The sequence below is a fragment of the Oryzias latipes genome, chromosome 1, assembly GCF_002234675.1.
Source record: "Oryzias latipes chromosome 1, ASM223467v1".
In the NCBI taxonomy this organism is placed as follows: domain Eukaryota; kingdom Metazoa; phylum Chordata; class Actinopteri; order Beloniformes; family Adrianichthyidae; genus Oryzias; species Oryzias latipes.
In genome coordinates, this window is record NC_019859.2 from 28,706,602 (window position 1) to 28,730,095 (window position 23,494).

The following is a 23,494-nucleotide window of genomic DNA, read 5'->3' on the forward strand; positions in this document are numbered from 1 at the left end:
CTAAATCTGCCTCAGGATCACAGATTCTTGATTAGTACGCCTCCTCTCTTGGATTGTTGTGCTTCAACCTCTGTGAGTTTCTCTGCTTTGGATTTGGTAAGCTGCTGTGGAGGTTCGAGGTGATCTGATTCAAGATTCAAAGGGGTTTATAGTCAAATGTACAGTAAGGAAATGGGTTTCCCTGTACAATGAGATGCTTACTGTGCTGTTCGCTCTGAATGGCATAAGGTTAAAGAAAAGATGGGGTATCTGAAACATTCACACAAAATGTAAAATATAACTATGTAGTAAATGACGAAAACTATATACAAATCAGCTTTTGTGCAAATTCAGCTGAGAATAAATGTGTAAAAGAGACTTTCGTGAGGTGAACAGTGTACTGAGCCTTCCAGGTGCCAGTGGTTAAAAAAAACTGATAAACCATGCGCACGGATTAATCAATTGTGCTCCTACTGTTAAGTAAACCGTGCACGCACATATTGCATGTGCATGTCTCTGAGCAGAGCAGCTGGACTCGTAGCTTCGTGTTTGCAGTGCTTTGTTACGGTGTGCGCAACAGAGAAGGCTTCAGACCGCAGTCCGTCTAGCTGTTCTGTCTGAGCGAGGTGCTGGACTCAGGAGAACCGTGTCTCTTGAGAGATTTGTGTCTCCAAGCAGAGAAGCAGCTTTGGGACAGGCGGAGGCGCCTTTTGAATGAACAGTCCTGGGAAACTGGACAATCATGTGAATTTGTGTTACCATTGGGGTCCAGACAAAATAAAGGCTGATGTTATTCCAGTTTAAGTTTATCCACGGCTAAATGTTGTATTGACCTAATCCTAACCCTTCTTTCGGGTCTGTTCCACCAATAATAAAGCACTGGCCACACGAATTTCAAAAAACTATAAGCAGACATACATTTAATAATAATCATAACAATAATAAAAGCCTGTTTAGAAGATCATCTAGCTCTATTTCGGAACTTTGTTTACAACGACACTCAAATTTTTTCTTCTATGGACATGTCGTACTTTATCCTGACCAATCACTATCTTACACGTCATCGGACCAACAGTAGTTGCTCATTACTACTGTAATGCCAATCAAATAGTGTGACGTCATCATTGGTAGCAGGCCGTGTTCGGGGGCCTGGAGTCCCGCTTTTTAGCTAAATAGAAAAATAGCAAAATCAAAAACCTGTGTAGTTTTCTAGAGTATAATTTCTGCAGAGGCAGAGCAGCAGTAGTTTCTTAGAAATTAACTTCTTAGTTGAGGGCGGAACTGTTGGCGTGGAGTAAGCCCACCCCCTTCCCATCATCCAGCCGTTTACACGGTCATCAACTAGCGCACAGCCCCTCACACCCCTAACCCACAATTATTTTTGCAACAAAAATGGCAAGCAATGTTGGAGCTTCCCAGCCATACAATTTTGATCCAGATGCCTTCTCAGACGAGACAGGCAGACATCCATGGATCTAGTTGTCTACAAGAGGATGCATCAGAATGGAGCAGAGCAGGGAGCGTACGGCTTGCCTTTAGAGGTTCTGTGTCACACCTACAAGCTTTTTCTCTTTTGTATATCTGCTCCTGATTCACAGCGATTTGAATAAAGAACTAAACTCTGAACATTGTTTAATTTTTTTTTTTTTTAACCCTTGTGCTATCTCAGATGACCCCACCCTTACATTGACGTGTACTCCCTACCATGACAAAGGTGGATAAAGGTGGAAACATTTCATGTAATCCATGGACACCAGTGAAGATCACAAATCATTGAAGAAAAAAGGTTCAGAGCATTGTCTAGTGGGTCTAGATGACCCAACTCCCAATGTTAAAGTGCCTAGGATAGCACAAGGGTTACAGTGTCCTCCATTATCAGAAAAATGTCACAAGAACATGTTAAAAACACTGAAAACACAATGTTCATCAGAGTCGGTCTTCAAAAACAACACAGCCAACTATGGTGATTACTTCAGTCGTGGTCAAACTCAGGCGGAATTTAAGAGATGAAGCAACATCAGTGATCTCTGTTTTTACTGTTTATTAGAGATACCATCTTAATAAGTCATCATCTTAAAACAAACAAGCTGAACATTTTTAGCAGACTTGTCCGTTCTTGTCTTCCATTGAAAACTGCGTCATTTATTTTCACTCTTTTCAGAATCCTGAGACCCAAAGAACCCAGGTTGTAGCTTCTCTTCCTCAAACTAAACTGATTATACACCGAATAAAAGGGAGCAGCGGAAACAGTGGAGGTCTTTGCCCTTTGATGGGAAGAAAAACATGGGTAGTTTGTTTTTTTTAACAGTCGAACAGCTGCTCCTCAAACATGCAGAGCTCCTCTTTTCACAGATGGTGGATACTTCCGCTCCACCTGCTGCTCCTTCATCACCCTGTTCTTCTTTGTGTTGCTCACCTTTAATCATGCAGCGTCCCCTGACCTCACCTGCCCCCCATCTTTAATCCTTTGTTCCTGCTGCTGACAGAAAATCCTCATCTTCATCAGCTTTGCTTCATCTCAGCGTCCCAGCTGCAGCTCTGACAGCAGCTGATGGGCACAGCAGATAGCTCAACCTATATAAGAGCAGCTAGAGCTGGAGGGGGGGCAGAGCGCGACCCCGCTGCAGCACAGAGCCTCTTGATACCCTCCTAACCTGCAGTGATGTGTAAAGGCCTTTCCTCCCTGCCTTCTTCATGTCTGGAGAAGTGAGTATCTGGCGGTGAAGACATGGAGAGAAGGTTCAGAGTCACTTCCAGTGTCTGTGTGTTTCAGGGCCAAAGGGATGCGAGTGAAGCTCATTCACCTGGCAGATGCCCATCACAAGCATCGGTAAGTTGGCTGCGTTCAGGCTCAGAAGAATGAAAACCAGCTTTGGTTCTGACTGTCGGTCTGACCTCAGGCTTCACGACGGAAAGACACTTCAGGATCTGGAAACCCTGCTGAACACCAAAAGTAAGAGATTGACTTCTTCTCCACAAAGGTTTGAGCTTTTTCCTCATCTTCTGCTCTGTAAAGCGACCAGCAGGTGGCGCTCCGCAGAGAAGGGAGCTCCACTCAGACTGGTGTTTGTTGAACTGCTGACAAAAACTGTAAAACTCACCTGTTTTCCACCCAAATGCAAACTTTAAACTCAAACCTGACTAAGCTGAAAAAGAAGCTAAAGGTGTGATGAGGTCAACCACCTGAAGATCTGAAACCTGCAGCACAAGCAGACCAATGGCCATGATCCCAGCCCAAAACCCAACTCAGCAGGACTAAAAAACAACAAAGAACAATCAATTCTTTTTTAAACATGACACTAAAACACATTCAGCTCATGGTGCGTCTCCATAAAAACATCCAGATCCTCCTTCTGGTTCCTTTGCATGGTCTTCAGCGCTCCTTCATGCTTTACTTTGGGGTTTTGGAAATAAACTAAGGGCTGCAATGTGGTGTAGTGGTTAGTACTCTGACATCACACAAACAGATTCAAATCCCAGCTGAGTTCTTTCTGTGTGAAGTTTGCACGTTCTCCTGGTTCATGTGTCAGTCCAAAACATGCTTCATAGGTTCATTGGTTGCTCTGAAACCGTGGTTATGCGTGATTATGACTGTGTATGCGTGTTTGTATCATTGGCAAATATTCTGTTATTTTCATTTAGCAAATTCAGCTTTTATTACTTTAATTCAGCCAAGAGGACTCCCTTGAAAAATATATCAGTAGATCTGAATAGGATTTTTCTTCCTGGTTAAATAATAGTTAAATAAATAAAAAATACATTTTCTCATGCAAAAAATAAAAATCAGCTTCCTCTGCAGGATGGCCGGCCGTTCCCTTACGGATAGGAGGAGCTCAGTCACCAGGAGAGAGCTGCTGCTCCTTTAGCTCAAGCGGAGCCAGTTGGGGTGGCTCATGCATCTGGCCCGAATGCCTTCTTGGGGAGGTGTTCCAGGCTGGTCGCACTGGGCAGAGACCTCAGGGAAGACCCAGGACACGCTGGAGAGACTATGTCCCTCAACTGGCCTGGGAACACCGTAGCTGCTGTCTGGGGAGAGGGAAGTCTGGGTGGGTGGATGGAGTTTTACTTCAGTGAGTTTACAGCTAGCATCCTGTTTCTGATCATTCATTCTTTAAAAATTCCTCTCTTCTTCTGGTCCAGGTCATTAGTACGTTGCTCATGGTGACTTTGGGTTTAAACGTCCTTTGGTTCTTCGGGACATTTTCCTGGTTCAGGGTTCACTGATGTACTCTCATTTGTGCGTAATTGAGTTCTGTGGACAAAAGCTTCTGTGCATATTTTACAAACATCATCTCATGGGGATTTTCAGAGTTTTGACTGAATTCTAAAGTGACTTCAGTTTCTGGCTGCATTTGAAGGAACCTGTTTGATCTCAGTTTTCCTTTACAGAATAACTGATTAAGCCATTTTGGAATGAAACTGTCAAAATGTTGCTGCTACTCTTTCCGTTGGTTCATGTTGGCTGAAAAAGGACCTTCAGGTTGGAAGGTTTCCTGCCTCTCTGGGTTCAGGAGGATCATCCCCACAGAATTGTGGGTCACCAACAGAAACCCTCTGCATGAGTGGAACCAGAGTCAAAACTTTTATGGAAAACCTGATGACTTTCAGGCCATTTTGGTTTTAGAATCTGTAAAATGAAGATCCAAAGAAAAACAGAAGTTTGGTTGAGTTTCAGGCTCAAAATGAACGTACATGAAACTGGAAAGCATAAAAAAGTGTGATCTTTTAGCGGGAGGTCTTTACCCTGAGCCGAAACATTGAGTTGATCATCAGAGATTGAATATGGGCGCCGTGTGGATGTCATTCATTCTCACAGCTTCCATCCTCAGATGCAGGGAAGATCTGCCTCTTTCATGAACATCATTCCCTGTAGGACTGAAATGATTCTTTTGAGACTAATCTGGCTCCATGACTAGTTATCTCCAAACTGGAACACTTGATGAAGAGCTGTTTTGTTGTTTCCTTCATGTCTTCTCTGAGCAGGATCCTAAAAACCAGAACTGTCCTTCTCTCCCAGGTGGCCTGCAGGCCTTTCGAGGCTTCCTTCGTTCAGAGTTCAGTGAGGAGAACCTGGAGTTCTGGTTGGCTTGTGAGGACTTCAGAGTTTCTCCTTCAAACCTGCTGAAGAACAAGGCCAGCAAGATCTACAGCCAGTTCGTTAACCCGGAGGCCCCACTGGAGGTCAGTGAAGATAAACCAAGCTCATCTGTCAATCAGGACAAAGGTCAAAGCTTCCTCCTGCTGAACAGGTGAACCTGGACGCTGAGACCCGCGAGGCTCTGCTGGGTGTGATGGAGTCTCCGAGCGCCGACTCCTTCCTGGAAGCCCAGCAGAGGATCTACAGCTTGATGGCCAAAGACTCCTTCCCTCGGTTCCTCCGCTCTCAGCTCTGCGTGGAGGCCCTCAAAGCCTTCTAGAAGCTCAGCATCACTTCTGCTGGATGTGATGGTGGAGCCGCGTTACCACTGCCATCCTACGTTTGTGTTGAGCTTCCCTGTGGCAGGAAGCTTCATGTGATGCTTGCTGTGCTGCTTTAATAAAAACCTGGAGCTTCAGTGTTGAGCTACTTTGCATCAGGCACACATTCAAGAACACGCTTTCAGCATGTGGTGTTCACACTGGACGAGCAGGGAGGGGCCTCTTTCTTCTTTTCTTTTATTTCCTAGCGCATGTCCGCCACCTACAGGGGGAAGAGACTTGGTGCAAATCTGGTGACTCTTGCTCCAGGCTTTTTCTTTCACAGCTCTATTCCAATATGTGATAAAGTTGCTGTCATAATTCTGGCCGGACGCACAATTATTAATTTCTTCTTCATGATCATTTTCAAATAATTTGCACTGCAGTGAATTAAAAGGGACGCCATTCATACATCACTACCAAATCCAAGTCCCTCATTGGTCAAAGTTCAACTGGTTTAACTTTCAATGCACGTTTAAGGGTCGCAAGCTTTGTATGTAAAACCCCAAAACGCTCATAGAAACCTGCGCAGCAATGCGTGAACCCAAAGGTTTGAATGCCGTAGCCCGAAACACACATTAGTGTAAGTTTAAAAGGACTTTTCCCTGGAAGTGTTAGCTTGAACGTGCCTTGCCAAGGGCGGGGTGAACGCAGCTTTAGACCTGAAGCAGCTTCAGAGACGCCCAGCCACACCTTAGAGGGCCGACCTAAAACAAGGCTTCAGCGCTTGCCCCCCCCAGCACACACGTGAGGAGGGGCTAAGTGGTAGGGGGACAAATGCCACTCTTAGAGAACATCAGCTCTTCAAACATCATCTCAGTTTGAAAGTCATGAAAACTGATATAAACTGATCATTATTATATTTATTGATTCAAATGGACGATCTTCTCCAGATGTTTTTGATGAGTCATTGTTGACTTTTTCAAATCGTCCCAGAAAACGATGGTGTTTGTTAAATCAAACACAGTGAACCTCCATCTGACCCCCCAGCTGCTGTTTACTGTTACACAGATCCTCCATAGATCCTCCTTCAGGCCACAAAGAATGCCCCTGATCCTGGGGGGTCTGCAGGTTGCTCCTGATCCTGGGGGGTCTGCAAGATCCGCTGACCCTTGAGGGGGGTCTGCAGGTTGCTTCTGATCCTGAGGGGGTCTGCAGGTTGCCCCTGATCCTGGGGGGGGGGGGGGGGGGGGGGGGGTCAGCAGGATTCTGTCTGCTGCTTCAGGACAGTCTTATTTTGAGCTGCCTCCCGGACGGCCAGCTGCTGGGGGTCCTTTGGGCTCAGCGCCTTTCACCACCGCCAGCGGCTTGTGGAGGGAGGAGCTAGCCCTCTGAGTCACCTCTTGTTCAATCTTGTTCCTGATGGCCACCTCCAGACCCTGGGGGGAGGGGGCAGAGTAGTCAAAAACAGTCCTGACAGTTCCCAATAGCTGTGGGGAGGAAATGACCTCACCTTTTTCAGCTTCTGCTGCTGAACCAACGGAGCCTTTTTGGGTGCGATGATCCTTCCTAACCACGGACAGAGATAAACGCCATCGGAGCTTCAGGTGATCTGGTTTAGACTACTACAACAATTTACACAGAAGAATTCCAGAATTGAAGCCGAACCATGACTTTTAGCGAGTGGGACGTCATCCATTCAGGCTCTGACCAAATAAAATTGATTCAGTCGACTAATTATTAATTATTAATTATTATTATTAATTATTTTACAATACGGACGCTGCAATGTTGGAGCCAGACATCGTCAGTAAGCAGTGATTGGTCCAAAATCTGTCAATCTGACGCTTCAAATGTTCCAGTTGGGGGCCAGCAAGCACCACATACATTTATTGACACATTAATAATTTGAATGACTTGCACTACAGACAAAAGATCACGAAAAAATAGAAATAGAAAGACTGAGTAATAAGTGCTTATTTCCCTAATAAAGTCTATGACATTTTGGCTTTTTGGAGACAGCTGGTACTTCCTGTTTGGGGGGGGGGGGGCTCAACTTGACGTCACAGCACGTTTCTGCGCGGGCGCGCGTCGGCCCCGCGTGCGGGTTTTTTTCGCGGTAGCAGCTTTCGTGCGGCTCCGGTTCTGCTCACCTCCTTTCTTCGGTCCTTTCTGCTTGTTGTGCGGCCCTTTCTTCGACGCTCCCGGCCGCTGCTTGAACTTCTTGGAACCCTGCGCCATTTTTACCGGAAGTAATTCTTCTACAGAGAACCACGTAGTTCCGGTCGCCTTCCGACTTTTGTGGCGCCCTCTGCTGTTCAGCTACTGTCCTACACTTGTAAATACAATCAATTCTCATTTACTTTTGTAACATAAATTAAGTGTCTAAAAGCAGCTTTACTTTACAATGCATTTTTTGTTCTTTTTTTCTGCTCTATTCTCTTTCTATGAATGTTCATCCCTGATACACTTAAAAGACAAAAAAAGACACATTGCCTGATTTTTAAATTTATTTGTAAATTTTGGCGGAAAATAAGTAATTGGTTCACATTAGCACTTTGTTACATACAATTTATTGCCAGTTTCAGAGATCTAAGATCTTCAGCTGGTTTTCACATCCAGACTGCTACTTTGGTCCATTACTCCATGCAGCTCTCCTCAAGAGCAGTGATGTTTTGGGTGTTGCTGGGCAACGCAGACTTTCAACTCCTTCCGAAAAATTCCCTTTGGAGTTCTATGTGGTCCAAAGGACTTTATTTAGGTTTTAGTTTTAAAACTCCTATCTCGGGTTTCATGCTGATGTGTGATTTTTATATGCATTTATTAAAGCACTTTGTTATTTCTATTTAGTGTACTTAATACATCAACTGATTAAAACAGAAGACAGGAAGGAAACAGAATTATTTTGACTTTTTTTGTTGGGTAAAAAGAAAAGTTCAAACCTAAACCTGGAGACTTAAAAACTTTTCAAATACTCCATAAAAAATGAGACCTGACAACAGCAGCAGCTTCGCTGTGGTTTTATTCTTTCTACAGATGTGAAAAAGAAAATGACAGGTTCAGATCCGTTTGATAAAAATCCATTTTGAAACGACATTATAAAATCAGCATCAAGTGATTCTCAACAACAGTGACACACGTGCACGTGAAGAGGCCATCGAACACACTCCTTCCAGCACCTGCTTTGGTTGGCCACGGCGCCGCCACGCCCCCTGATGGCTGCAGGTCAGGGAAGTCAGACTGAAGGTGGGGGTCTGGCACGTGCTTCAGCTCTGATCCGGGCAGACAGATGGCGAGGTAGAGTGTGTGTGGGAGGAGCCTTCCCGGCGTGTTTGGACAAACAGAAGCTTTCTGCTGTGGCCAGAAAGGTGAACTGAGAGCTGCTACGGGTCAGGAGCTTCACCGAAGCCACGGCGCCGCTTCTGTGTGGAGCTCCACGGCCAAAAAGACGAGTGAGAACTTACATCCAGCTGAGGAGAGTCCTGCTGCAGCCGTCTGCCTTTCCCTGCACTTCCAGAGTTTTTTTTTTTTTTGTGAAAAGTGAAGTCTGTGTGTGAAATGAACATTTACAGTGAGCAATATCTTCTTTCATGAAGCAAATCTTCTTCTCAGCCTTTTCTCCACACAAACCCACACTGGGCAGTTTTTCAAAAGAAAAGTCCAATATGTGGGACTTTACATCCGTCTTATAAATATCAAAACAAAAGTCGCTGCTGTTCCAGGAAGTGAAAGTTTTTAAAAGCCTGTTATAAGGAAGAGCCACGACAAAGTCAGGGTATCTGTGTCTGATGTTTCCAAGGAGATCTAGTTAAAATAATGAGAGGAACCAAAGGTGGGCTTCCAATCCCCTTTTCTACCAGGCTGGTTCCCATTCTACTTCATAACCAGACTTCAACTCGGCACCAGATCTCATCTTTCTCATACTTTAACAAGCTCCACCTCTTTCCTGGGCCAAAGCGAGGAGCCACTTCACCTTTTCAAAGTCAAAGGTTAGGAGCGGGCCTAAAAAAAGAAATGCTGAGCAATCAAAGAAGTAGCTGATCTATACAAACAAAACTGGTCTGTAGAGTTTCTCTTTTTGTGGTCATCCTCTAAACCGGAGCCCATCAGACAAAGCCTCTGTTGTCAAAGGCTGTTGCTAAATGGAGGCAGACAGAACAGAAGATTGTCCATCTGTAGAACTTACAACAAGAACAATCTTCTCCTCCTCTCTGACAGGCATGGTCAGCTGCGTGAAGATCTTAAACTGCAAAGTGCTGACTCAACTCTGAGTCCAGATGAAAGATGGGCTCACTCTACCCAAGTGGAACAAGCTGACAACTAATCCAGAAGGTTTCAGGTTAGGTAGAAAAGAGGCGTTAACTTTGTCATACTGCATGCGTGCAGCAGGGGGCAGTGTGGAACATCTGTCATCAGGATCAGGTGAGCTCAGAGATCAAAGCTCCAATCTTCCTGAAAACTCCCAGATCAAGGCCTGAAAGGTTTTCAGTTTTCAGAGTTTCTCTGGTGACTTCTGCTGTGAGGCTGAGGCCACAGTGAGCTTTGTGGGTGGGTGTGGAAAAAAGGGGGGGTTGGGGGGTGTCAGAGCACACTGAGCAGAAGGGGGAGACGTGGCTGAAAATCCCCAAACTGAAGTTGGTGTGAGGCAGTTGTACATTCAGAGGGGTGGGTGGAGACTCGGTCCACTCTTAAAGGAGCAGTTCACCACTTGAACAGCGTTCAAAAGTGAATCTTTCATTTCTTTCCCTAAAGAAGAGGCTGACGGAGAAATTCTTTAAAAAAAATCCCAGATGAACAGGTGATGTGCACCGGAATCACTGGTACTGCTCGGTAACGACTTTGCTTTTCGCCTATCTCTATCAGATCCAGGAGCACTAGTCTGGAGTCATGTGCATGGGTGTGCATTTAGTTTGTCTTTTCAGTTCAGTCATTTTGCAGAGTCAATGCTTTAGAGGCTAGGGTTGGGTTATGTTGACCTTAGTTCCCTCCCATTGATTAACTTTCTGTCATCATTTTATTTGTCCCTAAAGAAGAGAAAAAAACTTTATTATGAATCTGCCAATTATATGAAGTAATCTGATTAAAGTGCAGGGATTGGGATCTTTTCTTCAGGTTATGCCTCAGTTTCCCACATACAGAAAGGGCTGTGTCTAGATTGGGGGCTTGTCCGGGATCAATATTCATTAACTGCTTTGGTTAGGGGTTTGATTTTTTTTGAGCATATGGTGGGTTAGCTGCTGTGACTTTTACGTTTAACAGTTTCATTCACAATCCACACTAGCAGAAGTTGGATGGGTGCACAAAGCCCGACATACTAGTGTTATTCCCATTTCGGCATTTCCTTCAGGGGACGCCGCAGCAAATCACCTTTCACTAAGTCGCAAAGGTGGTTTGGCAGAAATTGTTATGCCGGATGCCTTTCCTGACACAACCCTATATTTTTCCAGGCTGGGGACTGGCACAGGGAGACCCAGACGTGGGCCTCTTTGTGGTTACATAGTTGGGCAGCAGCGCTGAGGGTCTTGCTAAAGGACCCACATTGGATGTAGCTCATCACGCCCCGTGGGAAACAAAGTCTTTGCTTGTTTTGCATGAGCCAGTCCTGCACTTAACCAACAGAGCCAACCAGCTGCAATGAAAAGCCTGGCATACTAGTGTTTGGATTACATCTATTTTGTCTAAAAATCTGGAAGAGAGAGCACTCACTCTGCAAACTGAACGAAGAAGTAAAACCAAAAATAGCCACAGCCATTTAACCAAGTTTGTCCAAAGCCTGGACTGTAATCAGAATCCTCGAGAGGCTCTTCTGCTGCTCTACATGAACACACCAGTTTACTATCTGAGCTTCTTAAAAAGTCCAACAAAGAAGTTGAATTACCCTAACCATGATTCAGTGAATGTAATATAAAAGCCACAGTTTGTTCAGAAGCTTCATCATTGCTACGGATGATCTGAAAAGAACAGATTCCTCTTAAAATAGAAGAAAAAATCGCGTTCAAACACAAACAAGCATGGATTTTCGGGTCAAAAGAAAGCAGCTTCGAGCAGACCTGGCTTCAGAGAGCAGGACACACCAGCTGCTCAGGATGAACGCTTCCTCCAAGACAAAGAGCCGAGCCCCAGACCCCGCTTGGCCCCGCAGACGAACAGTGAGGGACAGATTTACCAACGGTGCTTCCATCGCTGCTGCTCAGCTTTTACAGAGAAAGGGGGAAATCTTTTTCCACATAAACGTGTGAACGTCAGAATTTATCCTCCACAAATGAGGAGGACCTTGATTCAGGAGAGCCTAACTTTCTATATATGTACACAAATCCAGCAGGGAGGTGGTGTTTATTTACAGGGGGGGGGGGGGGGGGGGGTGTAAGCAGCATCTTAGAAACCCAACTCGACTTCCAACTCCAGAAGAAGCCGGAATTTTGTGAATAAAACCCAAAAATTTAGATTTATTTTAGTCCAGCTTAGCTGCAGGGGTGGGGGGGTGGGAGGGGCTTTTTGGAGACAGTGTCTGTGGTGTGAGTTGTGGGGGGGCAACAAAAGCTGAGGCTGTCAGCTCTAGAGGGCAGTGAGGCGGCCGGTGAGCGCCGCCTGCAGCTCAGACGGGAGGAAGACGCCCAGCTCTGTGATGATGCCTCCTGTAATCAGCTGGTGGGGGGTGACATCGAACGCCGGGTTCCACACCTCGATGCCTGCAGGCGGGAGGACAAAAACAACGCTGCTTTAGGGAGGAGCTGAGGCTGTCAGGTGGTCATCTCACTCACCGATGACACAGTGAGCGAGATATTTGATTCAAAAAGGACTGTTGGTGAAGAGTCAGGAGGAAAACACTGTTGATATAATGAATGGATGTTGTGAAAATAGGAAGGAGAGAGCTTTGATGTAGAAATTTAGGATAATTATGACTGTTAATGTCTCATTAACCTGATGTGGGTCTCCTATACACTTGTGTCGCTGAGCAACAATGTGTAGCATTCAGGATCCAACTCAGAGTGGATTATTTGTTGTAACCGGTACCTTTTTTATAAAAATGTTTAATTATTATAATTTTTTTTAAACCCTTTGGTGTTTTGTTTGATGTTAGACTGTTTCAGAGTTGTTCTTGTATCAGATAATGGAAAAGAAAACTAATACAAAGTGAGTTTTAAAAAAATAAATAAAAAGTCTGTTGGTACTTTAATCTGTTTTAAATCAGGTTTGATGTGTTTCTTGACTGCAGCACCACATGCTGTAAATGAACTGAAAAAATGTCATGTGACACCTTTCGTTCGTTTGGGGGATTTTCAGACAGACAGGTTTTAAAAGGCATCATTAAATGTAAAGGAAGCTTTTTTTTAGAAATAGATTTGCCCAAATGACTGACATGCGTGTTTGAGGGTCGTATTCAGGCGGGTTTGTACTGCAGTCGCACAGTTCATCGCAGTTCACGTGGACAGTCACAGGCAAATCCAAGCAACATTAAGGCCCGTACACACCGGGACGAATATTCGCCAGGCGTTATTCGCCAACGTTTTTCGCCACGTTTTTTGTGTTCACACCCAGGCGATTTTCGCTGACGATGAGCCGAGTGAACATGCAATTTCATTCCCTGACATTAGATGGCGCTTAATGTAAAACAGAAATACTCCTGTACACAAGGTGGCGCTGCACAACTTTACGCTTCTTAAAGTCGCTTTTCACTCAGAAGAAGAGAGCAAGTTTTTACACGCTTGTCAGAATCAAACAAAGAAAACATGAATATTTCAAGCATCAGTAGCTCCAACTGGTGCTTGGTAAGGGGATATTTAAGAATGTCCGTCATTATTTCTTGGCGGCAGTGTAGACGCTACTTGGCGTCTATCTTCTTCGCTGGTATGTGTGCTCAGCAAGGCAGTTTTGTGTTTGAGCGCCCCCAAGTTGTGTTTTACTGTAACTTCAGAAGCTCCAGACAAATGTGCAAAAGCGCCATTCTCATTGGTCGAATAGATTTCAATGCGACGCGTCAAAAAAAAAAAAACGAACCCGAGGCGTTTTTTTTTTTTGACGCTTTGACGCGTGGCGTTTCTTCGCGTCGGTGTGCACACTCTCATTAGTGCCCTTTATTTAGTCACGAGGCGTTAAGCGTCGGCGAAAATCGCGCGCGAAATTCGTCCCGGTGTGAACTAAACGCGCTATTGTGGATACGACTTGTGCAATGGCTGAAGCACAAACTGGCCTTTACAGGTGGGGCAAAAAAGTATTTAGTCAGCCACCACTTGTGCAAGTTCTCCCACTTAAAAAGATGAGAGAGGCCTGTAATTTTCATCACAGGTATACTTCAACTATAAATGACAAAATGAAAAACAAAACAAAATCATTTTTAAAGATTTTATTTCTAAATTATGGTGGAAAATAAGTATTTGGTCAATAACAAAAAAGCAAGATTTCTGGCTCTCACAGACCTGTAACCTCCACTAGTTACCTGTATTAATGGCACCTGTTTGAACTGGTTATCTATACAAAAGACACCTGTCCACAAACTCAAACACTCCTAATGACAAAGGCTACCATCAGTAAAACACTACGCTGCCAAATCCTGCAGTGCCAGACGTGTCCCCCTGCTAAAGCCAGGACATGTTCAGGCCCGTCTAAAGTTTGCTCGAGAACATTTGGATGATCCAGAAGAGGATTGGGAGAACGGTCAGATGAAACCAAAATAGAACTTTTTGGTAAGAACTCTACTTGTCGTGTTTGGAGGAGGAAGAATGCAGAGTTGAATCCAAAGAACACCAAACCTTCTGTAAAGCATGGGGGTGGAAACATCATGCTTTGGGGCTGTTTTTCAACAAAGTATAGGAAAGAATGAATGGGGCCATGTCTCCTCAGATTATGAGAGAAAACCTCCTTCCATCGGGGCATTGAAGATGAAACGTGGCTGGGTCTGTCAGCATGACACACGTCCCAGGTAATGGTGGCTTCATAAGAAGCATTTCAAGGTCCTGGAGTGACCTATCCAGTGTCCAGATCTCAACGCCATAGAAAATCTGTTGCCCAGCGACAGCCCCAAAACATCACTGCTCTAGAGGAGATCTTCATGGAGGAATGGGCCAAAATACCAGCAACAGATTGTAAAAACCTTGTGAAGACTTACAGAAAACGTTTGAATGCTGTCATTGCCGACAAACAGGATATAACAAAGTATTGAGATGAACTTCTGTTATTGACCAAATACTTATTTTTCACCATCATTTATAAATGAATTCTTTAAAAATCAGACAATGTGACTTTATTTTTCTCATTTTGTGTCTCATAGTTGAAGTTTACCTATGATGAATTTTACTCTCATCTCTACTGTCTTTGCCTTTTTATGTACATGTGATGCAACCAAAAAGACGTCCAATCACAAGCTCGCTTCCACCGAGTCGAGTCAATTATAACTGGCTGAAGGTGAGCCACAGTGACGGATGTGTGTTGTGTGCATTTATTTATGATAACTTCTTTTTTTCACAACAATACCTGAATAAATTAAAAACGACACTTTGTAAAACCAAAAAGAATAAAACTGTCAAAAAGACCCAAAATGCAGGTTTTCATGTTTGTAGCCGTCACCTCCAATAGACATCTTGTTTTTTTCATAGTTATAAACGTCGAATAAATAATAAATATCTAGTTCGTTTCTATTAAGGTAGAATAAATGCACAGTATGTTATCGCCACAAAGTTAGTTGAATCTTTTATGTATCGAATCATGTGACACGAAAAACGATAGAAGTCCAAAATATTAAGGCTCATATTTTTGACTTTTCAGTTTTTCTCTGTTTGTATTAAACGAAATCTGAAACCTTCAAACTGTAGCAGCTGGGATCTTTTTCCCAAAGACTTTTTCTGAAGGTTTCTGTATTTCTTAAATCACCTTTTAAAAAAAGTCTCTTTGATTAAAGGCTAAGCATCTTTGGAGATGCTGGATGAACCAGCGGCTTCACGGCTGAACGCATGCAGCAATATTCTCGCCTCTGAAGGAAAACAAAACGCAAAGCTTGAAAATCTTTAGCTCTTGGGAGCCGGGAACAACTCTTCTTACCTGGGGCAGCGATGGGAAGCCCGTTTATGCTGGTCAGCTCCTCGGGGGGACGCACTTCGATGATGATGTCCCTGCCGCTCTCCAGGCTCAGGTCACATGATGTACTGGGTGCAGCCACATAGAAAGGGATCCCATGGTGCTTTGCGGCAATAGCCAGTTGGTATGTGCCCACCTTGTTGGCTGTGTCGCCGTTGGCAACCACCCTGTCAGCCCCCACCACCACGGCTGAGGGAGGCACATAGGAACAGCGTCAGTTTGAGAGACAGAGGACAAGTGTGGGCGGGACAGGCTCACCTGAAATGGCCATCTCTCTCATGGTCAGGGCAGCCATGCTGTCTGTGATGAGCGTGGCGGGGATCCCCTCCGCCACCGCCTCGTACGCCGTCAGCCGCGAGCCCTGGTTGTACGGCCTGGTCTCTGTGCAGTACACACGCTTCAGGCGGCCCAGCGCGTGCAGGCTGCGCACCACACCTGCATCAAAGCCAGGGTCACATGACTGCCACATACCAACACAGGCACATGACGCGCCGCCGTCTCACCCAGCGCCGTGCCGTATCCAGCTGTGGCCAGCGAGCCTGTGTTGCAGTGCGTCAGGACGCTCACCGAGTCTCTGGGGACACCGGACAGGATGTGCTGGGCGCCATAGTTACCAATCTTCTTGTTGTCGTTGACATCACGCTGCAGCATTTCCTCAATCCAGGCAATCACACTGTGAGGAGGAGGGGGGGGTTTAGTCTGAAAGTGCTCAAGCTGAGGACGGATGACCTCAACGACACCAGTAACCGCGAAAGCTAAACGCGAAACATTTTAAACAAACTGATGCCGACTCAGCATTTTATAATATGAAGACCATCAATGTGAAAATGCCCTGAAGCCAAGAATATGATGACTTCATCAAAACTGCAATCACAGCACGACATCCCTGCGGCTTCCTTCCCTTTGGCGGTGCAGTGGTAGAGCGGCCGACCTTTGATCGGGAAACCACAAGTTTGGTTCCCGCCCTGTGCACCCATGTGTCAAAGTGTCCTTGAGCAAGACACTACACCCCCCCCTGCTCCTGGTGGTTATAGGTTGGCGCCAGTGTTCGGCAGCGGAGTGGCCATCAGTGTGTGAATGTGACGTAAAGCGCTTTAGGCCTTCAAGGTAGGGTTGGGTGATGTCCCTTAAATTGGATGTACAATGATATCTTCGGGGGGAGTATTTTAAATTTTTCGTTATTATACAATTATTATTCCTTATTTTACTGTACTTCATTTATTTTATTTCCCAACTAATGACTCAAGTGACTTGTCTAGAGAAGTGACTTTAACAAAAAAATAACAAACAAAATAGAAAAGAAGTCGTCCGCTCCCGCACTTGATTAGTCAAGTGGACCGGTGGAGCGAGCGATCCGTGTCTCTGAGCAGAGCAGTCGGACTTTGTGTTTGAGGGGAAGGGAGGATGCTTTGTTACGTGTGCGCTATGTGTGGGAGACTTCGGACTGCGATCCGTCCCGCAGCTCTAGGTGAACGAGCTACCGAACTCAGGAGAACCGGGTCTCCCGGTAAAAGTATGAGTCCGGGCAGAGCTCGGACCGCCAGCTTAAAGCAGAAATGTCGCTCAGTCCTTAGAAACCGTTCAAACAATCACGTGGATTTGTGTTTCCAGTTGTGTCCCGACAAAATAACGGCTGATGTTATTCCCACATATTTACCTTTAGCCAGGATGCAGATTGCAGCGTTTCCCGCATGGATTTTATGTTCATCCAAGGCTAAATGTTGTTAGCGCATGTTAGCATACTGCTAGCCCTGGCTTCTTCCAGTTCCGTTCTTCAACAGAAAAAGCACTGACCACAAAGACTAAAATTAAAATGATGACCGAACATGCGCTTTATAATAACCGTAACATTAATAAAAGCACGTTTAGAAGATCATCTCGTATATTACAGAGCTGCCAGATATCTATGTATGTAGCGGCTCGGCGGAACTCATTTGCTCTTCTGGTATTTCAAACACTACTGCGCATGTGTGAAGGATTTATTCCGACTGCAAGGGCTGCGCATGTGAACGTTTGTCATAATCGGAAAAAGTTTTTCTGGACCCATGTGCATGGTTGGATTCTAATCCGACCATTGATCCGATCAAGATATTTTGCACATGTAACCGCGGTATATGGTGTCGACTCGCAGCGTGGCGGGGGCGTGGCATCACGATGGTGTCCCTCCACCGTGATGTCAGTCAGCCATCATGATGGACGATCTTATCATCCAGAAACATCTCTGCAGGTTCCTCTGGTTTTACATTAAACAAAATATTAATAAGCCAAAAATACAAGCCATAGAGAATGAGATTAGTGTGAAGAAGGCTTGTGAACACTGATCTGCTAACCCTGCAGGATACACACATCACTGCTACAGAACCTCCATCAGCTCCAACCACTTCCTGACAGATGACAACTGTGAGACCAAAGCCCCCAGACCAGATCAAAACTCCTCTGTTCTGTCGGATCAAAATCAGCAGAAGTTGAGGAAACGGAGGAACATCAAGCGTTCATCCACCTTAAAAAGAGCAGAATGTCATCAAGCTGAAGGCCTCTCAGACGGCCACATTTAAAAAGGTCTGAGTCCCCTAGTGTGGCCGAAGAGACGTCACCGGAATGGAAATATAACGTGTCATTCCACTACTACGCAGATGACATCCAGATCTATCTTCCCCTAAAATCTGGAGGAGCAGAGGGTCTCGACAGATTGCAGAACTGCTTAGCAGACATCAAGTCTTGGATGGAGCTGAACTTCCTCTGTCTGAACAAAAAAAAGACAGAGGTGTTTGTTTTTGGAAAGTCTGACCTGCTGACAGGCTGCTGTAGGGCTGTTGGCCCCTGGGACCCTTCAGATGCTCCGTTCATTAGAAATCTTGGGGTAAACCTTGACAGGCATTTTAAATTCGACAAAAAGGTCAGTCTTGTAGTCCGGTCTAGTTTTTATCACTTAAGGCTAATTAGCAAAATCAAGCCATATCTACCTCCTCACGCTTTGCAACAAGTGATTCATGCCCTGATCTTCTCTAGACTGGACTACTGTAACTCTCTGTACAGTGGTATGGATCAGTCTCTGCTCCGCCGTCTCCAGCTGGTTCAAAATTCAGCGGCCCGCCTGTTAACGGGGACCAGACGGTGTGAGCATATAACTCCACTTTTACGCCCCCCTTCACTGGCTGCCTGTGTCTTTTAGAATTACTTTTAAGATTCTACTTTTGGTTTTTAAATGTCTGAATGGTCTGGCACCTCAGTATCTTTCTGAGCTTTTGCATGTTTATCGCCCATGTCGAGTCCTAACGTCTGAAGATCAAATGCTTTTAGTGGTTCCCAGGACTCGGCTTGTGACTCGGGGAGACAGAGCCTTTTCAGTTGCAGGTCCTAAACTCTGGAATGCTCTCCCCTATTCTGTGAGGTCTGCCAGAACTGACAGTAATTTTAAGACTCTTTTAAAAACACATCTTTTTACTCAGGCTTTTAACTCCAGTGAGCATATCTAGTGGGACTTGTTCATTTTATTGATTTTATTCTTTTATTGTTTTATTGTGATTGTTTCTTTATTGCATCATATTGTTTGTGATTTTATTGGATTTTATGTTAAGCACTTTGGTTGCCTTGGCTTTTATAAGTGCTATACAAATAATAAATTGATTGATTGATTGATTGAAACTGTGGCTGTGTGAGGAGAAAGGACTCTGACCTCCTCCCTACAGAAGCTGCTGCAAACTGATGCAGCTGCTGAAGCCCAGAGGTGCTAAGCAAAAAGTCTTTCACCCCAGCTGCACACACAGATCAGTAGAGCTCATGCTGAGTTCAGTGTTTTTGCAAAGTCAAGCAATCTTTATCTTGATTTCACTGTTGTTGGCGTCCACCTGTCACGGGGGCGGCGGAAATCGTCACCCCGCTAACCGCATCCCTTTCACATGTGCTGTCCATCCGAAAGGTGGGTGAGTTGGAAGCATAAGCCAAGGTCAAGCCTCAAACTTGAGTAACATGCCTGTTAACCTTCAGTGAAACACGGCTTAGTGAAGGAGACCGCGATGGGGTTTGGCAGCCCGACTAGACTTGACCGTTTACCTGAGATCACCGGGAATGACCGAGGAGGAGGAGGAGTGCGTCTCTACATCAAGCAGAGGTCCTGTCATACCATCGATCTATCTGCACGACGCTCTGCAGTTTATCCTGGGAGATTTTAGCACCGTACTCTGACCAAAGCTCTGAAAACTGATGGACATTGTGTGTCTTACTACACCGCAGCAAAAAATTTCAAAGATAGATCTCTGCTCCAGTTCAATAAGCAATGCCTTTGCCATCTTTAGGAGCTTCCAACCACGACTGCATACTTTTAGTTCCTGTGTATAAGCTTGTCTTTAGCACGAAGAGAAAGAAATCAAAATGTGGTCAGCTGATAGTATTTCATCTCTTCGGGTCTGTTTGGACTGCACAGATGTTCAATTAGCTTTGTGATTCTGTTTCATCCTACATCTCTTTCTGTAAGGATCTCAATAAGGTTATTGTTTATCCAAACAACCGACCATGGATAACTAAGGAACTCAAAATGATTACGGTATCAACAAAAAGGTTACAAAACCAACCCCTCATAAAAATAGACCATCTCCAAAGACATAAATAGGGAAAACAGGAAAGGTTCAAGGAAAAAGTGAAAACAGTTTATTTGGGTAACATTTCATCAGCCTGCCAAGGTCTCAAATCTAAAGCCTCCATGAATAAGCAAACAGAGACGACCAAACATAATTTCACTATTGGAGGTGCGTCAGAATCAGAACTACCAAACGTTTTCAATAACTTATTTTCCCGTTCTAAAACGGGGGATTTTATAAAGCATGTTCCAGCACTGAAGAATTCTCTCATTTCACTGGACGAACGTGTGATTGACAAAAACCAACCAGATGTTCTGTTGAAGAAAACCAGCAGAACATCAGCATTTGTAAATCTGCATGCTTATAAAATGAGATTGAGTTTTTCATTTGGGTGTTTTTGGAAATGAGAATTATAGTACATGGGCATCTGTAACTAAATATACATTTGGTTAGGGCACTGGACTTAGATGGTGGATGTACTGGGTTTAGTTAGGAAAGTAATGAGTTAGGGTAAAAGGGGAGTTTATAAGATTTTTCTTCTCCTCGCTCCCTTTTGAACTTTTGTTGTTTATATAATTTTGTATTGTCTTGCTTTATATAATTTTCTTGTTTTATATAATTATTGTCTCGTCTACACTTGTTTTCACTTGTCCTAAATCAATCAATCAACCAATTAATCAATCAATCAATCAATCAATCAATCAATCAAAACCAACACAGTCCTGATCCACTTTGCGGGCGTGAGCTGAGCGTCTGCGCTCACCAACTCAGTCAAGTCTTCTCCACTCTTTCAGATGTGTGCCAAACAGCGCTTGATTCCTTCAGTTTGGAAAAAAATCCGCAATAATTCCAACCTCAAGAACAAAAATATCCTAAACAATTAACTGAGTTTAGACATGCTGCGTAGTCATGAAAACCTTTAACTCCTTCAGGTCTGAAAAACTTGACCCCCTACTGTTTGCATATGAAGCCCGAAAATGAGGAGAGGATGCAAAACTTTTCCTTCTTAACAAAACGTCCACACATTTAGAAAAACCTCGATCTTATGCAGGACTTCTATTGCAGATTTTCTACAGCTTTAATAAGATGGAACCGCATTTTTTAATCCCACGGCTCGCCGCTTATTTCAACTTAACCGATAAATTTTTGCTTTTTTGAAAACTATTTTGCAGAAAGGAAGAGGCAGATCTTAGTGAATGGGATTTTCTCAGATGTCATGGTTTCTAACATAGGTTGTGTTCCATCTCCTGTCGCTTTAATTCTTTACACCGTGGGTCACAGAAAGAGGGCAGCTCCCTGGTTACATTTTCAGACGATACAGCACTTCTGACCCTCCTCCGAACGCCAGAGTTGGACCCCGGCAGCGCTCTGACACGCTTTGGAAACTGGAATAACTAGGATTTTTGCGACTTAATGTAGAGAAAACAAGGGAACTCAGTGTAGATTTTAAGAAAAGCAGGGCCAAACCTCAAGCGAGCTTCATTCATGGGAGGAAGTTGAAATAGTTGAAAGTTACAGGAACTTAGTGTTTGACTAAAATTTGATTTAAAAAAACATTTTCCTTTGTGTGCTGGTTTGGGGCCCTGTGTGTGAAAGACAAAAAATTCCACCCATCCCGAGTGGCCGGAATGGACTCCGGCAGCCCCGTGACCCCGAAAGGGACAAAACGGGTCCAGAAGATGAATAAAGTCACAGGCATCCAACCAACAAATCTGAACTCGCCGTGGGAGCGGCAGGTGGTGCAAAAAGCAAAAAATGCCATCTTAAACACACAAGCACATCCTGTCTTACAGCTTTTTAAAGACGTATTCAGGTTGCCGCTCTATTGCTCCAGCAAGGAACACTAGCAGGTACTTCACATTGTTTCTCCCAAATACCCTAAAGCTCTTAAATCAAAGTGGACATTCCCCAGAGTAGAAAGTCCCCGTTTATACTTTTTAGCCCTTAATTGTATTTTTTATTTTGATTTCTTTTCAAATCTATTTAACACACTTGTTTTTACCGTGTTGTTGTTTGCTGTTGTTTTATCTCATACGCTAAAAAACAGCTTTTAACTGAATTCCCCTTGAGGGACTAATACATTTATTCTATTCTATTCTAGCTTAGAGTGGACCTACCTCTCTCTGAGCTGCTCAGAGTTCTTCTCCATGCTCTCGTTCTCGGCAAACTCAATCAGTTCCCGCGCTGCGCGGCCCATGTTCACGGCGGTGGGCCTGGCCGAGGTCAGGTGACACAGAGACTCCCTGATGAAGGTGACGGGGTCATCTCCCCCGGCGCCGGCCCGCAGCTCCACGGCCAAACTGAGGCAGCCAACGATGGCGATAGCTGGAGCTCCACGCACCTAAAGAAGAAACATCATCATCATCATCTCACCTTTAACATTATCTCCTCCCCTCAAAGAAGAGAGTAAATCAAGTCATCTAGCACCATCTTCATCCTTTACCACTTTCCTTATCCTCTGCAATCGTCTTCAGACACCTCTCCTTTCCCATCATCCTCTGCTACCATCATCATCCACTGCCACCTTCCTTATTTTCTGCAACCCTCTTCATCTTCATCCTCACCTTGTCCGTCCATTATTATTATCGTATCATCATCTCGTCTTCCTCATAGCTGAAGTCTTTTTGCGTGTACGTCACATACCTTCACGCACGCTCACAGCCCGCATCATCACGTCTGCAGCCTCCGACAATGTTTCCCGTTTTTCATCAGTCTGCGCATTTGCGCGGGGGAGGGGGCACATGAATTATTCATCCCCAATGTCTCCCAGAGAAAGGGGGGTTGGGGGTTGGGTGGGGAGCCCGTGAACACCTGCTTCCCCCAAAACATCAAAAAAAAGAGTGGGGGGCACGAAGGGGCAAGGGCGTGCGCTGAAGGTCCGGGTGCTGACGACACAAGGGGTACCAGAGGCCGCGAGCGGTTCATGCGCGCGGGGGACGGGAGCACAAAGAAGCCCATGCATGACGCGGACCCCCCCCGTACCTTCATGGCCTTGATGGCCTCGTAGGCGGCCTGCACGCCGCGGATCTCCTCGTACACCGTCTGGTGTGGCAGCAGCAGCTGGTTGAGGATCTGCAGGGACCCGGTCCCGTAGCGGATCGCCTCGAGCGTCATGACGAAAATTTGGAGCAGGACAGCGCGCGCCCGCACGCTCACTTTCTTTGACACCCGCACGGACACGCGGGCGGAGACTGGAACGACCGCGGGCCGTGAACGTCTCAGGGAGAGGAGGAGCGGATGAAGGGGAGCAGAGGGAAACGGAGGGACCTCCTCGCGCTGACACGAGCAGGAAGGCGCGTGCAGACATGGAACCACGTGTCCAGTCAGCAGGAAGAGCTGGATCAGAGGCCACGCCCACCGAGAGGCGCGGGTTATCCGATTCGTTGTGCCCGCCCTCCCCACCAGAAAAGATCTTTGTGTTGGAAAGTTTCACCCCCACACGTTTTAAGGAGGAACAAAGACACCCCCAC

The 23,494-nt window shown here is 45.2% G+C and overlaps 3 protein-coding genes and 1 long non-coding RNA gene across 6 annotated transcripts; 1 reads left to right on the plus strand and 3 right to left on the minus strand.

Moving 5' to 3' along the window:
* Window positions 1–2,003: 2,003 nt before the first annotated feature.
* On the minus strand, window positions 2,004–5,113 carry LOC105354712. Its single transcript, XR_909279.3, has 2 exons — window positions 2,784–5,113; window positions 2,004–2,693 (listed from the first exon to the last, which is right to left on the minus strand). It is a non-coding gene; the product is annotated as an uncharacterized LOC105354712 (long non-coding RNA).
* On the plus strand, window positions 2,574–5,535 carry LOC101169913 (regulator of G-protein signaling 8-like). Of its 3 annotated transcripts, XM_004066219.3 has the most exons (5): window positions 2,574–2,685; window positions 2,753–2,809; window positions 2,880–2,932; window positions 4,997–5,160; window positions 5,229–5,535. In XM_004066219.3, exons 1-5 carry the CDS (start codon window positions 2,642–2,644, stop codon window positions 5,394–5,396), a joined length of 486 nt encoding a protein of 161 aa, XP_004066267.1. In that variant the 5' UTR covers window positions 2,574–2,641; the 3' UTR covers window positions 5,397–5,535. The 3 variants fall into 3 exon arrangements, with proteins under 3 accessions (XP_004066267.1, XP_020560923.1, XP_020560920.1); XM_020705264.1 differs by lacking the exons at window positions 2,574–2,685; window positions 2,753–2,809; window positions 2,880–2,932 and adding an exon at window positions 3,925–4,025; XM_020705261.1 differs by lacking the exons at window positions 2,574–2,685; window positions 2,753–2,809; window positions 2,880–2,932 and adding an exon at window positions 3,953–4,049.
* A 744-nt stretch (window positions 5,536–6,279) lies between these two features.
* On the minus strand, window positions 6,280–7,658 carry c1h19orf53 (chromosome 1 C19orf53 homolog). The gene is made up of 3 exons (XM_023959734.1): window positions 7,530–7,658; window positions 6,890–6,945; window positions 6,280–6,815 (listed from the first exon to the last, which is right to left on the minus strand). Exons 1-3 carry the CDS (start codon window positions 7,615–7,617, stop codon window positions 6,669–6,671), a joined length of 291 nt encoding a protein of 96 aa, XP_023815502.1. The 5' UTR covers window positions 7,618–7,658; the 3' UTR covers window positions 6,280–6,668.
* A 722-nt stretch (window positions 7,659–8,380) lies between these two features.
* On the minus strand, window positions 8,381–23,454 carry mri1 (methylthioribose-1-phosphate isomerase 1). The gene is made up of 6 exons (XM_023959721.1): window positions 23,007–23,454; window positions 22,142–22,365; window positions 15,951–16,120; window positions 15,706–15,882; window positions 15,412–15,636; window positions 8,381–12,065 (listed from the first exon to the last, which is right to left on the minus strand). Exons 1-6 carry the CDS (start codon window positions 23,136–23,138, stop codon window positions 11,932–11,934), a joined length of 1,062 nt encoding a protein of 353 aa, XP_023815489.1. The 5' UTR covers window positions 23,139–23,454; the 3' UTR covers window positions 8,381–11,931.
* Window positions 23,455–23,494: the final 40 nt, after the last annotated feature.

Coding starts and splice junctions, on each gene's coding strand:
- c1h19orf53 (XM_023959734.1), bottom strand. CDS start 7,617: ATGGCGCAGGGTTCCAAGAAGTTCAAGCAGCGGCCGGGAGCGTCGAAG. Junction 6,946..7,529: donor GAAAGGACCGAAGAAAGGAG/GTGAGCAGAACC, acceptor GTCCGTGGTTAG/GAAGGATCATCGCACCCAAA. Junction 6,816..6,889: donor AGCAGCAGAAGCTGAAAAAG/GTGAGGTCATTT, acceptor CCCTCCCCCCAG/GGTCTGGAGGTGGCCATCAG.
- LOC101169913 (XM_004066219.3), top strand. CDS start 2,642: ATGTGTAAAGGCCTTTCCTCCCTGCCTTCTTCATGTCTGGAGAA. Junction 2,686..2,752: donor CCTTCTTCATGTCTGGAGAA/GTGAGTATCTGG, acceptor TGTGTGTTTCAG/GGCCAAAGGGATGCGAGTGA. Junction 2,810..2,879: donor GATGCCCATCACAAGCATCG/GTAAGTTGGCTG, acceptor GTCTGACCTCAG/GCTTCACGACGGAAAGACAC.
- mri1 (XM_023959721.1), bottom strand. CDS start 23,138: ATGACGCTCGAGGCGATCCGCTACGGGACCGGGTCCCTGCAGATCCTC. Junction 22,366..23,006: donor AGGCCATCAAGGCCATGAAG/GTACGGGGGGGG, acceptor TTTCTTCTTTAG/GTGCGTGGAGCTCCAGCTAT. Junction 15,883..15,950: donor TGGATACGGCACGGCGCTGG/GTGAGACGGCGG, acceptor GCTTTGATGCAG/GTGTGGTGCGCAGCCTGCAC.